The sequence below is a fragment of the Sphaeramia orbicularis genome, chromosome 22 (assembly GCF_902148855.1).
Source record: "Sphaeramia orbicularis chromosome 22, fSphaOr1.1, whole genome shotgun sequence".
Taxonomy (NCBI): domain Eukaryota; kingdom Metazoa; phylum Chordata; class Actinopteri; order Kurtiformes; family Apogonidae; genus Sphaeramia; species Sphaeramia orbicularis.
Window position 1 is genome coordinate 31,818,774 of NC_043978.1, and position 18,441 is coordinate 31,837,214.

An 18,441-nucleotide genomic window follows, 5' to 3' on the forward strand; every position below is an offset into this window, starting at 1 on the left:
ATCTGGATAGGTATCTTTATTATATTGATTTCAAGGTTGTTTTTTTTTGCATTTGACACCTATTGAGCCTTTTCTTTCAGTAGCTTAAGGAAATGTGGTTTATTGGATGCTCAGCACAAATTTCAACACCAAATAAGTAACTGATGAGGCTTAGAATACAGATTTATGATGAAATTCTGCTGCAAGGGACGGTATCCAACTGAGGGATTTGTCTTTCTTGTCACTGTGTGTTCTAGAAGTTTGTTTTACTTTGGCTTTCATCATGTCTGGCTCAGTCAAACAAATTAACAAACCAAACAAGTTACAATGACTGATGTTGACTGGGATTAAATGCAACACTATTTCACATTATAAACCAGTGGATAAACGTTTTCAGACACCCTTAAAATTTTACACAATCTCAAATATTATAATGAAATATTAGCGGAAAAATTTTTCTAGTGTTTCTAAAGGTGTGGCTACATCAGACATGGTTTACTAACAAAACTTAACCCTTTAACCCCTGACGTGTCTGTGGTGACACATTCTGAAGGTATGGTTTAAGTTAAATATTCATAAAAATTCAAATGTTTGCTCAGTAAGAAAAATTTAAAAATGTGCTGATAGAATAGACCTTGCACTTTCCATAAACATCTGATCAATTCCTCTCTTTGTCTTTTTCTGTTTTTCCACCCTGTTTTGTCACCTAAAACACACAACAAAGGAAAACAGCTGCCAGATCTTGAAAGTAGAGCAAATTCCAACCGGCCCGTTTCATTGAAATAATGTCTCAGGGGTTAAAGGGTTCATTCTTGATAGCTTCAACATGTCATGCCCTGGATGTGTTTCATTATTTTGCTGAATCATCTAGTTTTGACCTCGACGGTACAGAGCATGTCCAGAAGGGAGCATGTGTGTTTGGAGAATGGAACAATACTTGGCAGAGTTCAATGATTTCGGAGTGCTTCTAAATGCACTATATCACATACATGGGATTTCCAAAAACTTTTTTCCACGACAGTATGATTAGTTTAGTTTAGTTTAGTTTATTAGTTTATTATATCGCGGACAATCCCAATTAATGAACTGTATCAATAACAGTAAAAAGAGGCAGCTTTAGCCAACATGGCTAGTATCCTGCTGTAGTCCCCCGTCTGTTGACAATAGGCACCTTAAAAAAAAACAATATATTACAGAACATTAATTAAACGAGGGAGTTAAAACAGCTAAGAAACAAGATAAATCAGTAAAGATAAAACAAAAAGATACAAGAGAACAGTGAAGCATCAGTACAATCATACATTTTAAAGAACATCCTTTTACTACTAATCAGCTCTATATTACCAAAAAAACTATAATTCCCTTTGTTTTTGACTGTCAACAGAATTACATATTAGCCGACGAGCTGCGCCGGGAGCTGCCTCCAGACCAGGCAGACTATTGCATCGCCCGCATGGCCCCCTACACCGGCCCCGACGGTGTCCCCGGAGCCCTCGACTACATGTCATTCTCTACTGCTCTGTACGGAGAGAGTGACCTCTGAACACTCTGTCAGTCGTCCTGACCTGGGACCACCAGCCTACCTGCTCTGACCACCGCCACGTCCTCAGACTACCCCACCACCACACTCCTGTCCTACTACGCTCATTTTTTGTATGTCTCTGGCCTTATCTTTTTGTCATTATCCTCTGTCTCCTATTCCCCTCCTACTCCTTCCAGTCTCCTCACCGCTCCCTCACACTCTGTCTCCGTTGTATTTGCTTCCCACGCAATGCAGCTGCTCTCCAGGTTTACAAAGAGGGAGAGAAAAAATGTTCGTCTTGTTTTTATTTTCTTGTTGTCATTGTTTTTTCTTCATAAAATGAATAAAGTTAACATATTTTATTATACTGAACAAAAGGTATTTTTCTTCACCTGATTGAAAATAAGAGACAATTGTAATAAAGACAAATTGCTGTACTTCCTCTTCTTCTGTTTGCTGCAGTTTTAATGGACAGATGGACATAACAGGTTCCTAATAACCAATAGCCAAAATATATTATTGGATAGATTAATCAAGCAGGTGGCCAAAACTGAGCTGTGGGCCAATACTGACTGTGTCCATGTAATGTGTATATTAAGATGTGTTTATGGCAAATTCAGCCACCGGTCCAATAAATATGCAGATCTTTTATTTAAGTAAACGCACTAGTACAGACTGTGAAAATACTTCACTATATGTTCCATATTCAAAGCCTTGAGTAGATTTATCTTAGTATTATCAGAAAATGTGCTTATACACTAAAGTAAAAGAAAAGAAGTAAATTATACATACTTCTATATTGTAAAAATGTTTTACTGCAGCATTATTAGGAATATTTCATGTTACTGCTGTTAATGTTTAAAGTTCAACTCATTTTTACTGTATGATGTTTGCAAGTTAAATCTTCAATGCAACCTGTCTTATGTAAGATTATGGTATATTTGTAATGAGAAATGCACATTTCTAAAAAGTTTTCAGCAGCTCAGATCTGTGAGACAATACATTTTATAGATAATCCAAGATTTATTTAATTTAAGAAACGGAATCACTTTGTATAACGACAACACATCATCCCTCAGTTTAACAAGGATTAAAAATCAATAGCCTCTTTTTTTTCCCTTTGTAATTTGTAAAACAACTAGTAAATGAATACAAATTAAGTCAGTAGTCGCAAACTACAAAATATATAAGTAGTAAGTAGCTATTTACATTGGAAAACTAAATCCAACACACTTCTTGAGGTGGTGGAATTTGTTTTCAACTTGGTACCACCTTCTTAAACAAAATAAATTGTTTGGGGTTAGCTATTGGAGTATACAAATATATTCGAGTATACAAAGCTCCTGAAATTATGAAATCCAAATGCATATTATTAAAGGGGGAGAAAAGTAACGATGATTCTAAGGCCCATGACTGACAGAGATCCTACAGAACAGTAAAACAGTAGAACATTAATCAATTTTTAAGTTTTTCTTTTTCTTTTTTTTAAAAATTTTATTATTTATTTATTTATTTAGCAAAACTATTAACCCATTGCAGTAGTTTTGTTTTCTTTTTCTCACAAAATAATGAAATCCAGCCCCCACCCCCCCTTATCTCAGACATGGTTTGGTCCAGGTGTGGTCAGATAACCCCTTTCCACCAAATTAGTTCAAGGGCCAGATCGGAGCCAGTGCCTGACAGAGCGTCAGTTGTTTGTGAGAGTGACAGGCGACTGACTGAATGATGTCTCATGTAAAAGGAAAGTCAAGTTTCCAAAGAAGAAATGAGAGGGAAAAGAGACAGAACAAAGCAGAGGAAGAACGACAGTATGTGACAGTTTTTAACCAGGTGGGTCTTGACCTAGTATTAATTAACTTATTTCTTTCCAAAACAAAAGAAAAAAAAAAACGTGATTCTGACTTATTTTATCCAACATTTGATAAGTGCAGGCAGAGTCTTAGTACATATGTAAACCAAATAACTTTCCCCTCAGGCTTAGCTCCCATCTCCCCACACCCACCTGACATTGAACCAGCCCCACTGATGTCTGAAGAGGCAGGTGGGTTCATTTATGACACAAGTGTCTCTAATTGCAGGAGGAAATTTACTATTCTATACACAATTTATTTAATAATAATAATAATAATAATAATAATAATAATATATTATTATTACTAAATTCCACATAATGATCCATAGATTACACAAACAAACAAAAAAAAAAACTACACGACTTGTTGTATGCTGTAGTCATGATATTATTATTTATTTATATTATATTTTGCGCGTTTTTAGGGACATATTATCAGAGCCAGGACCATGTATAGGTGACACTGTTATGGCAGTGAGAAGTGTGGAAGTGGATACAGATGATAAGGAAGAGGCATATGAGAAAAGAGAAAAAGGTAGACAAATTTACTTATATCCAAAAAGTAAAACCATATATGTATATCAATTGAAAACAATTCTAATACTGTTGCCATTAAAAAAAATTAATATGTAAAAGATGGCTTTCACCTTTCTCATCAATGTTGCACAAAATCATACAATTCATCGTCAGCAGAATATTGATCTATGCATGCACAGTGTTATATTTTAGGGTTTGCATCGCTTGCAACATTAAGGTGATAGGACCCAAAGTGATATTTTTTCAAGGGCCCACATTCCTAGTGGGACCCCTGATGAGGGCAACTAACCAAGGCAAAAAAGAAAGAAAAAAAGACACTTAATTGAAAGAAATTGCCTCAAAGCACTGCTTATAAACACAAAATGTGACAAATTAAACAGAATGTCACGAGGGTAAATTAGTATCAACAGAAGATACTTGGGGAATAAGTTTGTTTTTGTAATTTTTCACATGCTAACAGCAACACAAAAGAGAGAAAATGCCCAGTTTTTCGACGAACCGCGGAACTATTCACCATGGATCCTCCGCGACGCTCCGGACAATTTAGTGCGTCGGACTCATTCAGGAAACGCGTCCCAGCTGTGACCTGCTCACTTCACAACCTGTTAAATGGATAAATAGCAGAAAAGAAGAGTCATGTTTAACCTGAGGACGTTGCAGAAAAACAAAACTGTCAAATATGGAGTCCCGATGCTTGTAAGTTTCTTTTATATTACGTTTTAGCACATTTTTTTGCGGTCACACCAGACTGTTACCTAATAGCAGCTAGCAAGCTCATAGCTTTAGGAGCAGATAGACTTGATAAGATTAAATATCATTTAAACAGTTATAGTGTTGATAAGTTAAGTAAAGAGTCGGGTCTTTAATTTGATGTCATGTATGTTGGTATTTTCTTAGGTTGTTTAAAAGTCATGTTTTAAGACCATTTATGTTTGGGTTTCAAGGCAGCAATGTCTGGATTGGTTTAAGTAACAGGACATGTTCTTAAGTTTAAGTCAAACTGCAGTCATGGTTTTCTTACAGAATTCATCTACCTTTGTGCACTCGTTCTCAGACTGGAACCCCAATGCTTTTAAAGATACTCTAGGTGCCAATTTACAGGCAAAATAAATATAAATGTGTTTTGTGCTGCAGAACATCTTCCCTGACTTTTCTCATAATTTTAGCTATTGTGGAAAACTTGCAAATCTTCTCATCAGCTATATACAATAACGTCGTAACCTGTAATATCATTAATTTTAAGGGGCATAAGACTGGTAACTAGTTCTGTAAACTGATGAGGATATAAAGCTAGAATAAGTGGACAGTCCATGTATTATTTCTAGGTAAAATTAGACACAGTCTGAGGACCTTAACTATCTCCAGTCTATGTCTTGCATATTGTGTAGAAGTAACTGTTGTAAATTTCCTGTAGATTGTGATAAAGTTAACTTGCTGCAGATGACTTTCTGTCCAACTTTTATTTCTGTAGTGCCGTAATGTTAGTAACCGTACATTAATTAATCATTGAAATGTTGTTTCAGTTGCTGGTTGTTGGAGGTTCCTTTGGCCTAAGAGAGTTTACGCAAATTCGCTACGATGCCCAGAGGATAAAAAAAAAGGTTTGTAGAAAATGTGTTTTGTTTGGAGTAGACACATCCAACTAGGTTGTGATGGGAAATCAAGTTTAAAATTAAAACTGGTTCGAAAAATAAGACAAGCACTTTAGGGGTGGATAAATCAGTTTTATTTAGCCTATATAACCCAATACCACCAATCACACAATTGTGATTGTACAGTTACACTATGTTCAACACCCCACCTTCAACTTCACTTGAAATAAGAATAAATCCTCTGACAAAAATCCTTCAAATGTCAAAGTTGGAGGAAACTCAGGAAGAGCCACACTATGAGGATCCATCCTCTCATGACAGTCTATCCTTTGTACAGACATTTACACATATATTACATATGTCAGTGACAATTTCAGCTTCCATGTACTGCCACTAGTAAACAAGTCTTTACAGACTGTGCAAACACTCCCCCCAGTGGTTATAACCATAATTCTACCAGAGAATGAGGTTCTCTCAAGTGAATTATGCTGGGAGAACTGTGTCTACGTCTGGTTAGACTGTTCACATTTCTTTTCAGTTTTACTACTTTTGCAAGAATATGAGAATTAAACGCACTGACATTTAGAGTACGTCAGTGCAAAACCAAGCAGTGAGAGTAAGATCTAATAACTCATTAAATGACAAACTCAATTCATTAAAATGACAGAACACCGACCCTTTATTAGAAACCATTACAATCTGATGAGCTGGCTGTGAGGGGAAGTAGCAGTTTTGTTCTATTTTACTGTGACAAACGCCGATGCATGTCATTTGGGTGGAAGCCAGATGGCAGGGCATCTTTCCTTATTACTGTCCATGTGAGGCAGCACTAGACTGGATGATGATGATGGTAGTGGAGGGGGCTTGATGCCGCTGGCACCATGCCTGTACAGCTGCCGCCATACTGCTCCTCTCTTCCGATGGGGCCTGAAGCCAACTGAACTTCTTGTCCTCTTGTCTCAGACCCTTTGGAATAAAGATTCAACTCTGCTTACTAGCATGTGTGTGCACATCTGATTTACTGCATGAAATATCTAAACATGATTAATACGGCTCTTCCAGTTCTACTCTGAACTGTTACCAGCCAGTTCCATTATTTTGTTTTCATACATATTTGCCCACTTAAATCATTAAAACCGCCGTCTGAGAACTGCGATTTTACTTTGAAGATTTAAGTCAGCCAGCAGGCACACAGAAACTTCTCCCTGTCCAGATTTTGTGAGTTTTCTAACCTCCCAGTTTACTTATGAGTCTCATACTAGAGGCGGTAGAATTAGCTTTTATAGCACCTCTATAGTAGGTGTGATACTAATTACTCGTGCTATTAATTCCCTGGTCTGAAGGCTGCAAAATATTATATAAATAATTTATTAGCTGTCATAATGTAGGCCTAATTAAAAATCAATCATGGTATTATGAAACTCATCAGTCACCCAAGTAACTGCAGCATTATTGCTATAAAATATTAGAACTCATTAAAAGCAATGATTCAGAATGGGATTTATTTCAGTCCTATTCTTGGGCAAAATCAATTTGAATCGCAAAACACAGATAACTCTGGATTCGAGTTGACTCTCAAAACCCTCTGAGACCTTTTTTTTTTTTTTTCCTTTTCTTAAATCAAGCAGAATAATTTACAAAGTAAATTGGATCCACCCGCTAGGTTAGGAGATGTGATGCCAGTAGTACTCATGAGAAAAACATTTCAATGTTCTTCACACAAGGTTATGGGCCAGATGAGAACCTCAACCAAACGCAGATCTCATTTGTCATACATTAAAGAAATAATGCTTAAAAAATAAGTTAAATGCTTCTTTAACACTTTACACCACCTCAAGTTCATTACTCATAGAAGAGGCTGCTATAAATGTTGGCTTTTTAGTTCTCTCTTTTTCTGTCTGCTTTCATTTTCTTTGTTGATGTAAACTTAGGAGTCTCTTTTCTTCTCTACTCTCTCACAGCTGGATCCTGCACTGGAGGCCAAAGTGAACATCCAGAGGCAGCCAAACATACTGGAGGAAGAGTATGAGGTAAGGAGAGACAGGTTGGGAACCCTGAGGGGAGAGGGCAGATTAAAAATGAGCTCTGGACTCTAGAAGAGCAAAATGTTACACTGCATTTTTTCACTTGAATTATCTGCGCGAACAGCTCAGAGTTGTAAAAGCGTGGGTGTAGATATGAATATGTAGATTTTGCGAGTTTTAGTCTTAAGGTTTTTAAACCAAAGTTGGCAAAAAGGTGTTTGTAAAATATTTAAGGAGGAATGGATCAAGTTCAGTGCTTAAGTGTTCTTTAGTATATGAGGATTTTACTATATAGTTATGCATTAACTATTCTCATTATGATGTAAATGTTCCCATCACGACAAACATCTAAAAGCTGGACATTTCTCATGTTTTATAGAATGAAAATGGCTCAAAACACTTAATCTAATTTGAAATTAAACAAACTGGAGTGGTAGTAAATTACTGACTGAGCTTTTAACAGAACCCCAATCTAACCAAGTATTAATATGAGCCTCAGAAAACTGTCTCAGTTTAATTACATCCTCTTCTCTTACTTGCATTACATACCAGATGGTCAGAATTTTCTACATCTGGTCAATTCAAACTGAATCAGACAAGTTATTAGAGAAATTTGCTTAATTAAACTGACATGAAGTTGAACATTCCTCATGCTTTTCCAACTTTTTGCACAAGCCATACTACCAGAAAATGGTACACATACTGTATTTTTGGGACAAAATATCAGCACAGAAATATATTGGTACAGTCAATATATCTACAAACTAGGATCCAATATTAACATTGTGATTAAAATATTACCAGAGTCACTACTGCTCGGAATACATGTATTAAAGAGGCACCAAGCTAACACTTTATACATGTATTTGTACATTCATTGTTTTTTTTTTCTTGTAATTTTGTGAAACTGACACAACAGTGAAGCGAATGAATATATAATTCCTGCCTTTTCCTTTTTTAAGGCTATTTTTATTTTCTTAAACATAGTGACGTACTGTAGATATGTGTGGTTTATCAAGTATCGCTAAATATCATGTTATACTGTCATAGGTAAATCTACGTATTCCCTCTGTACTAAAATATTTGTGAAATATACCTGCATCTGAACTGTGTCCTCTATTGTTTTTTTTTATCCACTGCAGAAGTTGAAAGAGGTGAATTTGGATGAGTGGAAGAACATTCGTGGTCCTCGGCCCTGGGAGAACTCCAGGGACTACCAGGATCAGCAGCGCAGCAGGAAGAACAAACAGGACTGAGGCCTAAGGACACCAGACTGCACACACTGCAGCAAGACAGACTGAAACAGAAAAGACTGGACTGAGTCTGTTACAAAGCTGCCACCGAGACCCAATTATGCCAGGTCCCGGAACTTGAAGGCTCAACTTGTTTGGCTTTGGCTTGTGTTGGACTCTGTGTGTTTGGGGTGTTTCTTAGTTCTCACACATTAATTTCCACTTGTGGTCAAAAATGTACAATAGAAATGTAAAAAAGTTCTCACCTATTTTATCAACAGAAGCATGAAAAACTCAAACGCTTTGAAGTTTTCTGCAGCAGTTTGTAAATTAACCAGCAGGTGGCGTATCTAGGCACTGTTGCATCATCCCTTCACACAAAAGGGATGAAAGGAAATGTGTATCATTATATGATATCCATGTTTTAATAAATGATGTGCTTTTGAGCTGTTACTTTTGTTTCTTTTTGACAAAAGGTTTACATGTGGCAAGTCTGTTTACAACAACATTGCATTGATTTACTCTTTGAAAAGTATAAGAGAACAAATAGCACAACAGTCCAGCCTTTCCTCAGGCTTTATAGAGCTCGACAGTAATCTCTTTCACTGACAGTTATTACTTTGCTATGCGGTGGATTTATCACGTTTATAATGGAAATAGTATTACCTTTGTTTGTTTTTTTTTAGACCTACAAACAAAAAGAACATGAGTTTTGCTGTCTGCCGCAGTGTCTCCAAATCAACACACGTAAATTATATTTGGGTGACTGACAAATGATGTATAGAGCATCGTGTTTGATTTATGAAACGGGATGTAATGAATATTCTTCAAGTATAGAGGCTTGTATGAAAATGTCCAGGGATACATTTTCTGTAATCACATTTTTTATGGTTGTGATTTTTGAGTTCCTTAATACCCAATGTTTCTCAGGCTCAGGAATTTATGGAACACAAATAACGGCTCACATGAGGATTATCTTTTCATGCACAGGTTGCACAAATCTGGATGTTGCTTGGAGGGTTACGTGCATGTCAGAGCTGCCATGAAGTAGCGATCGCCTCTAATCCACCAACCAGATCTGAATGACAAAGCACAGCAATCAAGTAATTTGTGACAGGATTAGAAGATCAAATCAAGTTTTATTTCTTAGGCTGTGTGTGTGTGTTGATTAAAAAAAAAAAAAAATTTGGAGTTTGCCTCTTCCTCATGAAGCCTCTTCTAAATTTAGAGTCTCCACATGTTGGTGCATCTGTAATCTTAGAGGTGAATCACACTCGTTCTAGATGCTTCTCTGGGTTCCCTAGGGCTGTTTTTGATTAGATAGATAGTGCTTGGAAATGACACAATAGCGGTGAGGATGCTGGTGTTTTTCTCTGTGGGAATGAAGAAACGCTGGCTTTGATTAGAGTCGGTCATCTAGCCTGGTCAGTATGTGAGAGGACGTACCTGTAAATAGCAAAACACAGGATGCTTAGAATATGATTTGAACTCCTGTTGAACTGTAGTGGTTTACAACTCTGAATTCTCCCCACCATTAGGGTCAAACATACGGCCCCCGGACCAGAACCAGCCCACCAAAGGGTCCAGTCTGGCCTGTGGGATGAATTTGTGAAATGCAAAAATTATACTGATAATAGTAATAATCAATGGTGTCAAAATCATTTTAGTTCAGGTTCCACATACAGGCCAATAAGATCTAAACTACTGTAGATCACTCAAACCAATAAAATACTATCATAATAACTTATAAATAATGACAAACACAAATTGCTCTTTGCTTTAGTGTAAAAAAGTAAAATTACATGAAAATATTTACATTTACAAACTATCTTTTTTACCAAAAACTTGAATAACATGAACAAATATGAAAAACATGGAATGTCTTAAAAGAAATAAATCCAATTTTACCTATATTTTGTCTGTTAATAAATGTTTTGTGTATTTGTAGATCCACTGTGATCTGTGAGTTGTAATGCACATGTGTAAATGATAAACTAAGGCTTAATATTGTTAAAATTGCACTTAGATTGATCATAGATTTTCAGGTTATTCATGTTTTTTTGGTAAAGGATAGGTGTGAGCGTAAACATCTTTATTATGTAATTTTGAAATGTTTTAAGATTGCACTTTTGTTTCTTAAGAAATTTCAGGTTGTTCATGTTCGCATTTTTAAGGAAACTTTGTAGATGTAAACACGTTCATATTGTAATTGTACTTTTTTCACTCATTATTTTAGTGGTCCGACCCAGTTGACATCATGTTGGGCGGAATGTGGAACCTCAACTAAAATGAGTTTGACATCCCCTGCTCTACACCTTCACACCAAATTAGGCTTATAGATTGCCAGTGACCCTGAATAGATGTGATTGCATTTTGGGAAAAGTAGGTGAAAGTTCAAATTAAAAAAAAAAAACAGTTCAATTTTTCAAAAATGTTTTTCCCCATTTACTTATAATGGGCGAAATTTCAAATATCTGTAGCAGCAAAACTATTGGTTGAATTCATACCAAATTAGGTTTATAGATTGCCAGTGACCCTGAATAGATGTGATTACATTTTAGGAAAAGTAGGTGAAATTTCAAATTTTTAAATTTTTTTTTAAATTTTTCAAATTTTTTTCCCCATTTACTTATAATGGGAAAAAATTCAAATATCTGTAGCAGCAAAACTATTGGTTGAATTTATACCAAATTGGGTTTATAGATTGCCAGTGACTCAGAATAGATGTCATTACATTTTGGGAAAAGTAGGTGAAACTTTTAATTTCTTATTAATTTTTAAATTCTTTTTTCTTCTTCCATCCACTTGTAATGGCTGAAATTTCAAATGTCTATGAAAACATTAATTTTGTTTCAATTTAATTCAAACTTGGCACATACATAGAGGCAATTGATATGCTGACATCAGCACAGGCATAGACATGATGACATTGGCTTGGATCGATGCCAAAATAAGCTACAATACGTGCGAGGGGCGGCGTTTGTTACGCCACTTGTTTGTTCGTGTTTTGAGACGTCTGTCTCTTGAAATTTCTTCAGCATGGTGGAAATAAAATCTTTCATTATTTAGAGTATGCGGCCTCTTTCCATAAAAAATATCTATGTAAATCCGGATACTACACAAATCACACCCTCAGCTGTTTTCCGTAGGGATTATAAAGCTCCACTTTACCTGTTATGGTGTGTGTTTTGGTCACTTCCAAGAACTGATGATGACTTTAAGACATTTAAGTGAATGTAAATTCAAGTACCCTTGTAGTATTTATATCAGTGTATATCTATGTGTCACACCTTCCATGATCTCACTAATTGTAAAAAGCCACACATTATCATATATTCTCCAAAGAGCCCATTTCAAATGAACCACGTGAAGGAGACCGAAGAGTGGTGAAGCAAAAGATATGTTACAGCACACTGCAGTTCTATTACAGGGATACACCAGGAGGATACCAGTGGACGCCAAAAATGGGTCAATGTGAGCAGCCTTGTTATCGTAAGAGCTGTCATGATTTGATGTGTTATTCTGAAAGGACCTGCCCCTTCACATACTGGTTGATTTTTAATTTAAAAATGCAGAAAATCACCATCAAATATTCATAGGACAAGGCTTGAAAAGTTTCATTCAGTAGGTGCGACAAGTGAGAGGAACTAGTGAAGTCTTACACAGAAGGCGTACTGTATGTTGGTACTGTAAATTTAGTTACATTTCTATTGTTGTAGTAACATTCCAGGGTCATTTCCAGCCTAGAGTTTCCTTAATCATTCATATTTTCCACTTATCTGGAGCCATGATGTTTTTGTTAGTTTTCCTCGCATCAGACTGGCTGCTTCCAGACCATCTCATCTCCGATATGGAAACACTCGGCAGAAGAACCAGCAAGCGCTCAGTGTTTTTGGCCTTTGATGAATGAAAACCCCCTCCTCCCAAACACACTCACACACACTCCAGATGATGATTAATTAGCACTGGTATTATCTCACAAGAAGGCATTTTTCACAAAGATAAGAGACATGATCATTCAGCTCCATCAGAGAAATGCAATATGTTCTATCACATTTGATGAATCGTGAGGATTTCCTGGTGAATCCAAAAACCAAGTATGCAGCGCTAGTCTAATTGTAAGATTTCCTAAAGGCGCATACCTCCCGTAAGTGTAATTTATTTCCCCCTCAAAAGGGATGTTAGATAAGATATTGTACAGGAGTCACTCTAAATGGAGAAAAAGATCATCAGAAAACTAAATTATTTGCTTTACTGTGTTTTACATCATAAATCTACATGTGGCTTTTGAACTTTTGATACCTTGGTCTATGTGAATATACAGTATATTAACCCTTTATCTGTAGGGGTGTACGAAAATATCGGTTATGCAATATATCGCAATATTTCATTTCACAATCCTGTATCGATATTAAAAAGTACTGTATCAATATTTTTAGGTGTTTATTCAAATGCAGATATTGTGGAGGTTCTTTTTTGTTTTTTGTTTTTCTTTTCTGTTTATATTTTATTTATTATTATTTAACACTCTTTTATTAAATAATATTAGTTCCTTTGTTGAGATTGCACAAAAATAATGTCATGATGTTAGTTATAAACTAATAGAATATGAACATTTGAACAGGATCTTAAACTGTAATTTCTGTAAAACATAATGTAAGTTTTAACACACAGGAAAATTTTGTGGAATGTGGATGTGGACAGGGGTCTGGATCAGCACTTATGTTGGTTTAATGTTCTAAAAGTAATGTTCTAAAAATACATGTGTTTTTCTTGTATTTTATATAAACACTTCTGGGATTTTGTTATTTTTTTGCCACTTATGGATAAGGAACCAAATATGGTAACTTCATTGACCTTGATTTTCTACATGACAAAATATTTTGAAAAGTTTCACAAAAGTAATAAAGTCTTATGTCCTCCAATAACACACTAAGGTTGAAATATTAAATATCAGAGTATTTCCGAGTGCTCTATAAAGGGTTAAAATACTGTAAGACATAAAGTGCAAAATGCAGCCTGCCTTAAGAGTGACTGGAGCTGTTAGATCCTTAATCAGTAAAAGTAGCAATACTATATATAAAATAACTAGAAAAATACTAAAATTGCAAGATGGTAAATATTCCTGAAGTAGTCTATTATATGAGTGCTTCTATGAAACTGGGTTCATTTTGGTACCTGGCGCTTTGCTAACTTTTTAGACCCAATAATAAAAGAGAAATTTAGACATGTTTCCCCCCAGGATGTACCTAATGATGACCTCAGATAAATGCAGAAAAAATTATACTCTTGCTCTGAGCCATCCCAAAAGTAATGAATTTTTAATAAAAAATCGGGGCCAAAAATAGGACCAAAATTGGGACATGAAAAACTTCCTAGATGTCAGTGTATTTTATCTGGAAAACTTGGCTTGAAATGGTCTTATATACCGCTATAAATAAAGACACTGTTAAATTTGACGATCCTTGTGGTTCTTCTAACCCAGACATGCAGGTTTTTAATGAATCAGCAGTCTCATTCCAGGCTTTGTGTGTAGCCCATCGTGTCCACTTGCGTTACATGCAGAACCTGCCCAGTTAAATGCATATAAATCGTGAATGATTTTGCTACAGCGGTCATTTTTGTGAAACACTCTGCCTTGCATAATTAGTTTAATTCCCAAAAAGTACCTGTGAGAGAATAAAGAGAGATTAAAAAAAACAGTGCATCTAATTTTCATGTCCTTTTGACCGTGTTACATGAGGATTTTTGTATTAAATATAATGTAAAATAATATAAAAATGTGTTTTATCTGAAAAATATTTTCTCTTTTATCTCAGTAAGTATTTATTTTTAAAACAGATCCAAAGTGCTTCCAAACTTGCTTCATAACATTAGTCTACATCTGGTTTGAATTTTTAGCCCCTCTGTCCTGTTTTTAGGGACCAGTTTCATAGAAGCACCCATATACATTATAGTGTTGTAGGCTTGTTAATAGTCAATGAATACCATAGCTGGTGGAAATGGGGACAGGTATTACCTGAACTCGTCAGCTGTTTTGTTTCTAAAACCTGAAAGAAAATCAAATATTCCAATTCCATTTGTAGACTGTTGTTTTCACATTGCCTGTTTTGTCCAAACCCAGATATATTCAGTGTATCTGTCACTTTTATTTGACTGAGAGATGTAAACAACCTCACATTTCTCTTATTTATATACACATTTATGTATTCGTTTGTTGCGCATAAAGAATATTTAAGAGAAAGAGGGAGGCACCTGTTAAGATTTCTATGAAAACAACACTGAAGAACAGAGTAAAAAAGGAATATACAAGATCATCAGTACATTTTACAGTTCAGTCTATTTATGGGGTTAAATATGCACAGCTTTCCTTGGATTTTTTTTTTCTTAGTTATTCATTGTAGCTGAAAAGTAACCTTAAAAAATTAAGTGGAGATATAAAAGTAGCATCAGGTGAAATGAAAAATCCACACCTGACATCTTTACTCAGGCTACTTGAGTAAATATACTTTACATCTTTGGGTCGAATGTGAGTATGTTTAATAAAACCGTTAAGGCTGAGGTCACTGAAGGCATCATCATCATCTCCCCTACTGGACTGATACAGCAGGAGGGGTGAGTGAGGAGATGGCCCTTGTGCTTATTTTATTTAGTCTCTCTCTCTCTCTCTCTCTCTCTCTCTCTCTCTCTCTCTCTCTCTCTCTCTCTCTCTCTCTCTCTTTCATTTTATTTCTATAAATAGACAGACGCTTGGCAGCTGAGGGGTAGTCCACGCAGAACAAATGCACCCCCTGGCTGTTTCACTTCATTCCCCACATAATGAGCCAGACGGAACGCGCACAGATCGCTGCCGTCACTTCCACTCTCCCCAGGACCGAGGCAGGGGCCACACGTTGCCATGGAGACGTGGCTATCGAGCAGAGGGGGCCGGCACGCGAGCCCGAGACCCTGCGCCGACTTCAGTGTCAGGCGGCAGGAACTGCTCAGGCACGTTGACCTCTGCCTCATCCTGTCCTCCTTCATCTCTCCATCCTCTTCCTCTGACTTTCCCTCCTCTGCCTCGTCTTGGTTTCATTCAGCACCATAAGGCAGGAGTGGATGAGTGTGTGGTCCGGCGTCCCACTCCTGTTCCCTGTCTCTGATGTAATGGAGTCAGTGTGGGTATTCCTCTCTTCCCCATCTTCCTCTGTAAATACATTCCGCACCACTGGGTCTGTGAATGCTCCGCTCCAATCGCTGCAGCTGCAGAAGTGGCACTCCACAGTCCTGCTCTACTGTGAGTGCAAATACTGGTCTCTATGGATATTATTTGAGCTGAAACTACATTCCAAAGCCTACGAGGCTCCTTTCTATCTGCATTGCTCTCTATATTTATGGTCTGTCAGGGTTTTATTTGAGGTGAGGATTTATTAGTGCAGGGTAGACAAGGTTATGTAGCCTTATATGAGGAATAACCCTCCTCTTTGTGGATATACAGGAGGAAGAGCGAGGAGAGGACAGGAGGATTTACTTTAAGTCTGAACTTAAACAACTAGGACTTTACCACCACCTCTCACAGAGTTCTTTCTTTCTTTCTTTTGCTCTTTCTTTCTTTCTTTCTTTCACTCTTTCTTTCACTCTTTCGCTCTTTCTTTCACTCTTTTGCTTTCTTTTGCTCTCTTTTCTTTCACTCATTCCTTTGCTCCTTTCTTTTGTGCTTTCTTTTTTCTTTCACTCCTTCCTTTTGCTCTTTCTTTCACTCTTTTGCTCTTTCTCTCTTTCGGTCTTTCTTTTGCTCTTTCTTTTACTCTTTCTTTTGCTTTTCTTCATTCTTTCACTTTTTCTTTCTTTCACCATTTCTCTTGCTCTTTTGCTTTTTCTTTTTTGCGCTTTCTTTTGCTCTTTCTTTCTTTTACTCTTTCTTTCACTCTTACTTTTGCTCTTTCTTTCTGTCTTTCTTTTGCTCTGTCTGTCATCTATCTATCTATCTATCTATCTATCTATCTATCTATCTATCTATCTATCTATCTATCTATCTATCTATCTATCTATCTATCTATCTATCTCTTTTTCTTTCTTTCTGTCTTTCTTTCGCTCTTTCACTCCGTTGCTCTTTCACTCTTTTGCTTTCTTTTGCTCTTTTTTCTTTCACTCATTCTTTTGCTCCTTTTGCTCTTTCTTTTTCCTTTCGCTCCTTTCTTTCTTTTGTTCTTTCTTTTGCTCTTTTCTTTTGCTCTTTCTTGTTTCTTTTGCTCTTTCTGTCTTTCTTTTGGTCTTTCTATCGCTAATTCTTTCCCTTTTTCTTTCTTTCACCATTTCTTTTGCTCTTTTGCTTTTTCTTTTTTGCTCTTTTACTCTTTCGCTTTCTTACTTTTGCTCTTTCTGTCTTTCTTTTGCTCTCTTTCTTTCTCTCTTTCTTTCTTTCTTTCTTTGTCTTTCTTTTTTCTCTTTCTTTCCATTTTGTCACATGAAAGAAAAAACTCTTGTAAATAAACACCAAACGAAATGAATGAATTTTCAATATGAAAGAAAATTCTGAGATTTAAGGTTAAAGGATGTCAATGACTGAAAAAATAAATGGTGAACAATAAATACAAAGTGAATATTACCTAAGTATGTATTTGTAACCTTTGTGTTACTAAAATAATTAAGGGGTGTGGGTCGTGACTGGAAACACTTATCTAAAGGATGGAACATTTGAGTTGCATAACAACTAAGGGGAATTCATGAGATAATTATCTAACATCTATAATCCATTGGTATATAAAGTCCAGTGTTAATGAGATGTATATTTATTCCAGTCTGAGAATAAATGTTAGTTTTTCCATAGTAAAAATATCATCATGAATCACATTAATAGAGTTGTATTCAAAGTACTTTCAAATTTCATCCTGTTCCTGTCAGTGCTGCTTTACTTCCTTCTGAGAGTATGCTGAACTTGGATTTATTTTCCAAACCTTTAAGAGTATCAGGTCTCAAATATTGTACCTTTTATTTCAATGCATTCATCTCACAGCTTTAGTTTTCCAAATTACAGTTTTGCATCCCTTCCTTCCCAGTGAAATCCATTGTCTCCCAGTGTTGACTCTGAATGTTTGTGATAAACTGAAGGATTAAGTGTTCCTTTATAGACTGGACAAACTCTCTGACCTTCTAAATCTAAATAAGCCCCTCCAAACCCTCTTAGATTAGCTAAAAAACAGGGCTGTTTTCAGAGCTCAAGAAAAGATGACAGTGGTACTAAGCAACATATTGATGTTCATATAGAATATTATGCATGGCTATAGATTAAACTACCAACTACAAACTCTCAATCTGAAAAGTCTGTAGTTTTTCAAACTTTTGAATAAATAATCCTATCAGTATGCTTTAAAACAGTCAAGTGAAGTATAGCTTTTCAGTCATAAATGTCTGGTTTGGACATTTCAAGAGGGGAGTTAATGTAATTATGCCATTTATGTTCATGGAGTTTGTTCTCCTGAGACAATAATGGCTGTAATTTAGGTCAGATATAGATGACCATTCAATTAGTCTAAGTCTAAAAATGTAAAACATGCAGTACAACTCTCTAGATAAATGAATAAATAACATTCTGTGTGAGTGTGAAATGTAAAACTGGTGCTAATTAATTGATTTACTCATGACTCATCATACTTAGAAAATATGTTTAACCAATTAAATAAATACAGGCGCCATGAAAAGGAAAAAAAAAACCTCTAAGACT

The 18,441-nt window shown here is 36.0% G+C and overlaps 2 protein-coding genes across 6 annotated transcripts in view; both read left to right on the forward strand.

The window, feature by feature from the left end:
• actn1 (actinin, alpha 1) overlaps positions 1-1,938 on the forward strand; it is a 94,389-nt gene extending 92,451 nt beyond the window's left edge. For all 5 annotated transcript variants that reach the window (XM_030126208.1, XM_030126209.1, XM_030126213.1 and 2 more), the window contains one exon: positions 1,364-1,938. In XM_030126208.1, the coding sequence (XP_029982068.1) occupies positions 1,364-1,522 (159 nt within the window). In that variant the 3' untranslated portion in view covers positions 1,523-1,938. The remainder of the gene's footprint in view (positions 1-1,363) is intronic.
• Positions 1,939-4,432: 2,494 nt separating this feature from the next.
• On the forward strand, positions 4,433-9,191 carry cox16 (cytochrome c oxidase assembly factor COX16). Its single transcript, XM_030126222.1, has 4 exons — positions 4,433-4,586; positions 5,414-5,491; positions 7,444-7,512; positions 8,649-9,191. The coding sequence occupies exons 1-4, from the start codon at positions 4,527-4,529 to the stop codon at positions 8,760-8,762; spliced, it is 321 nt and encodes a 106-aa protein (XP_029982082.1). The 5' UTR covers positions 4,433-4,526; the 3' UTR covers positions 8,763-9,191.
• The last annotated feature ends 9,250 nt before the right edge of the window (positions 9,192-18,441 follow it).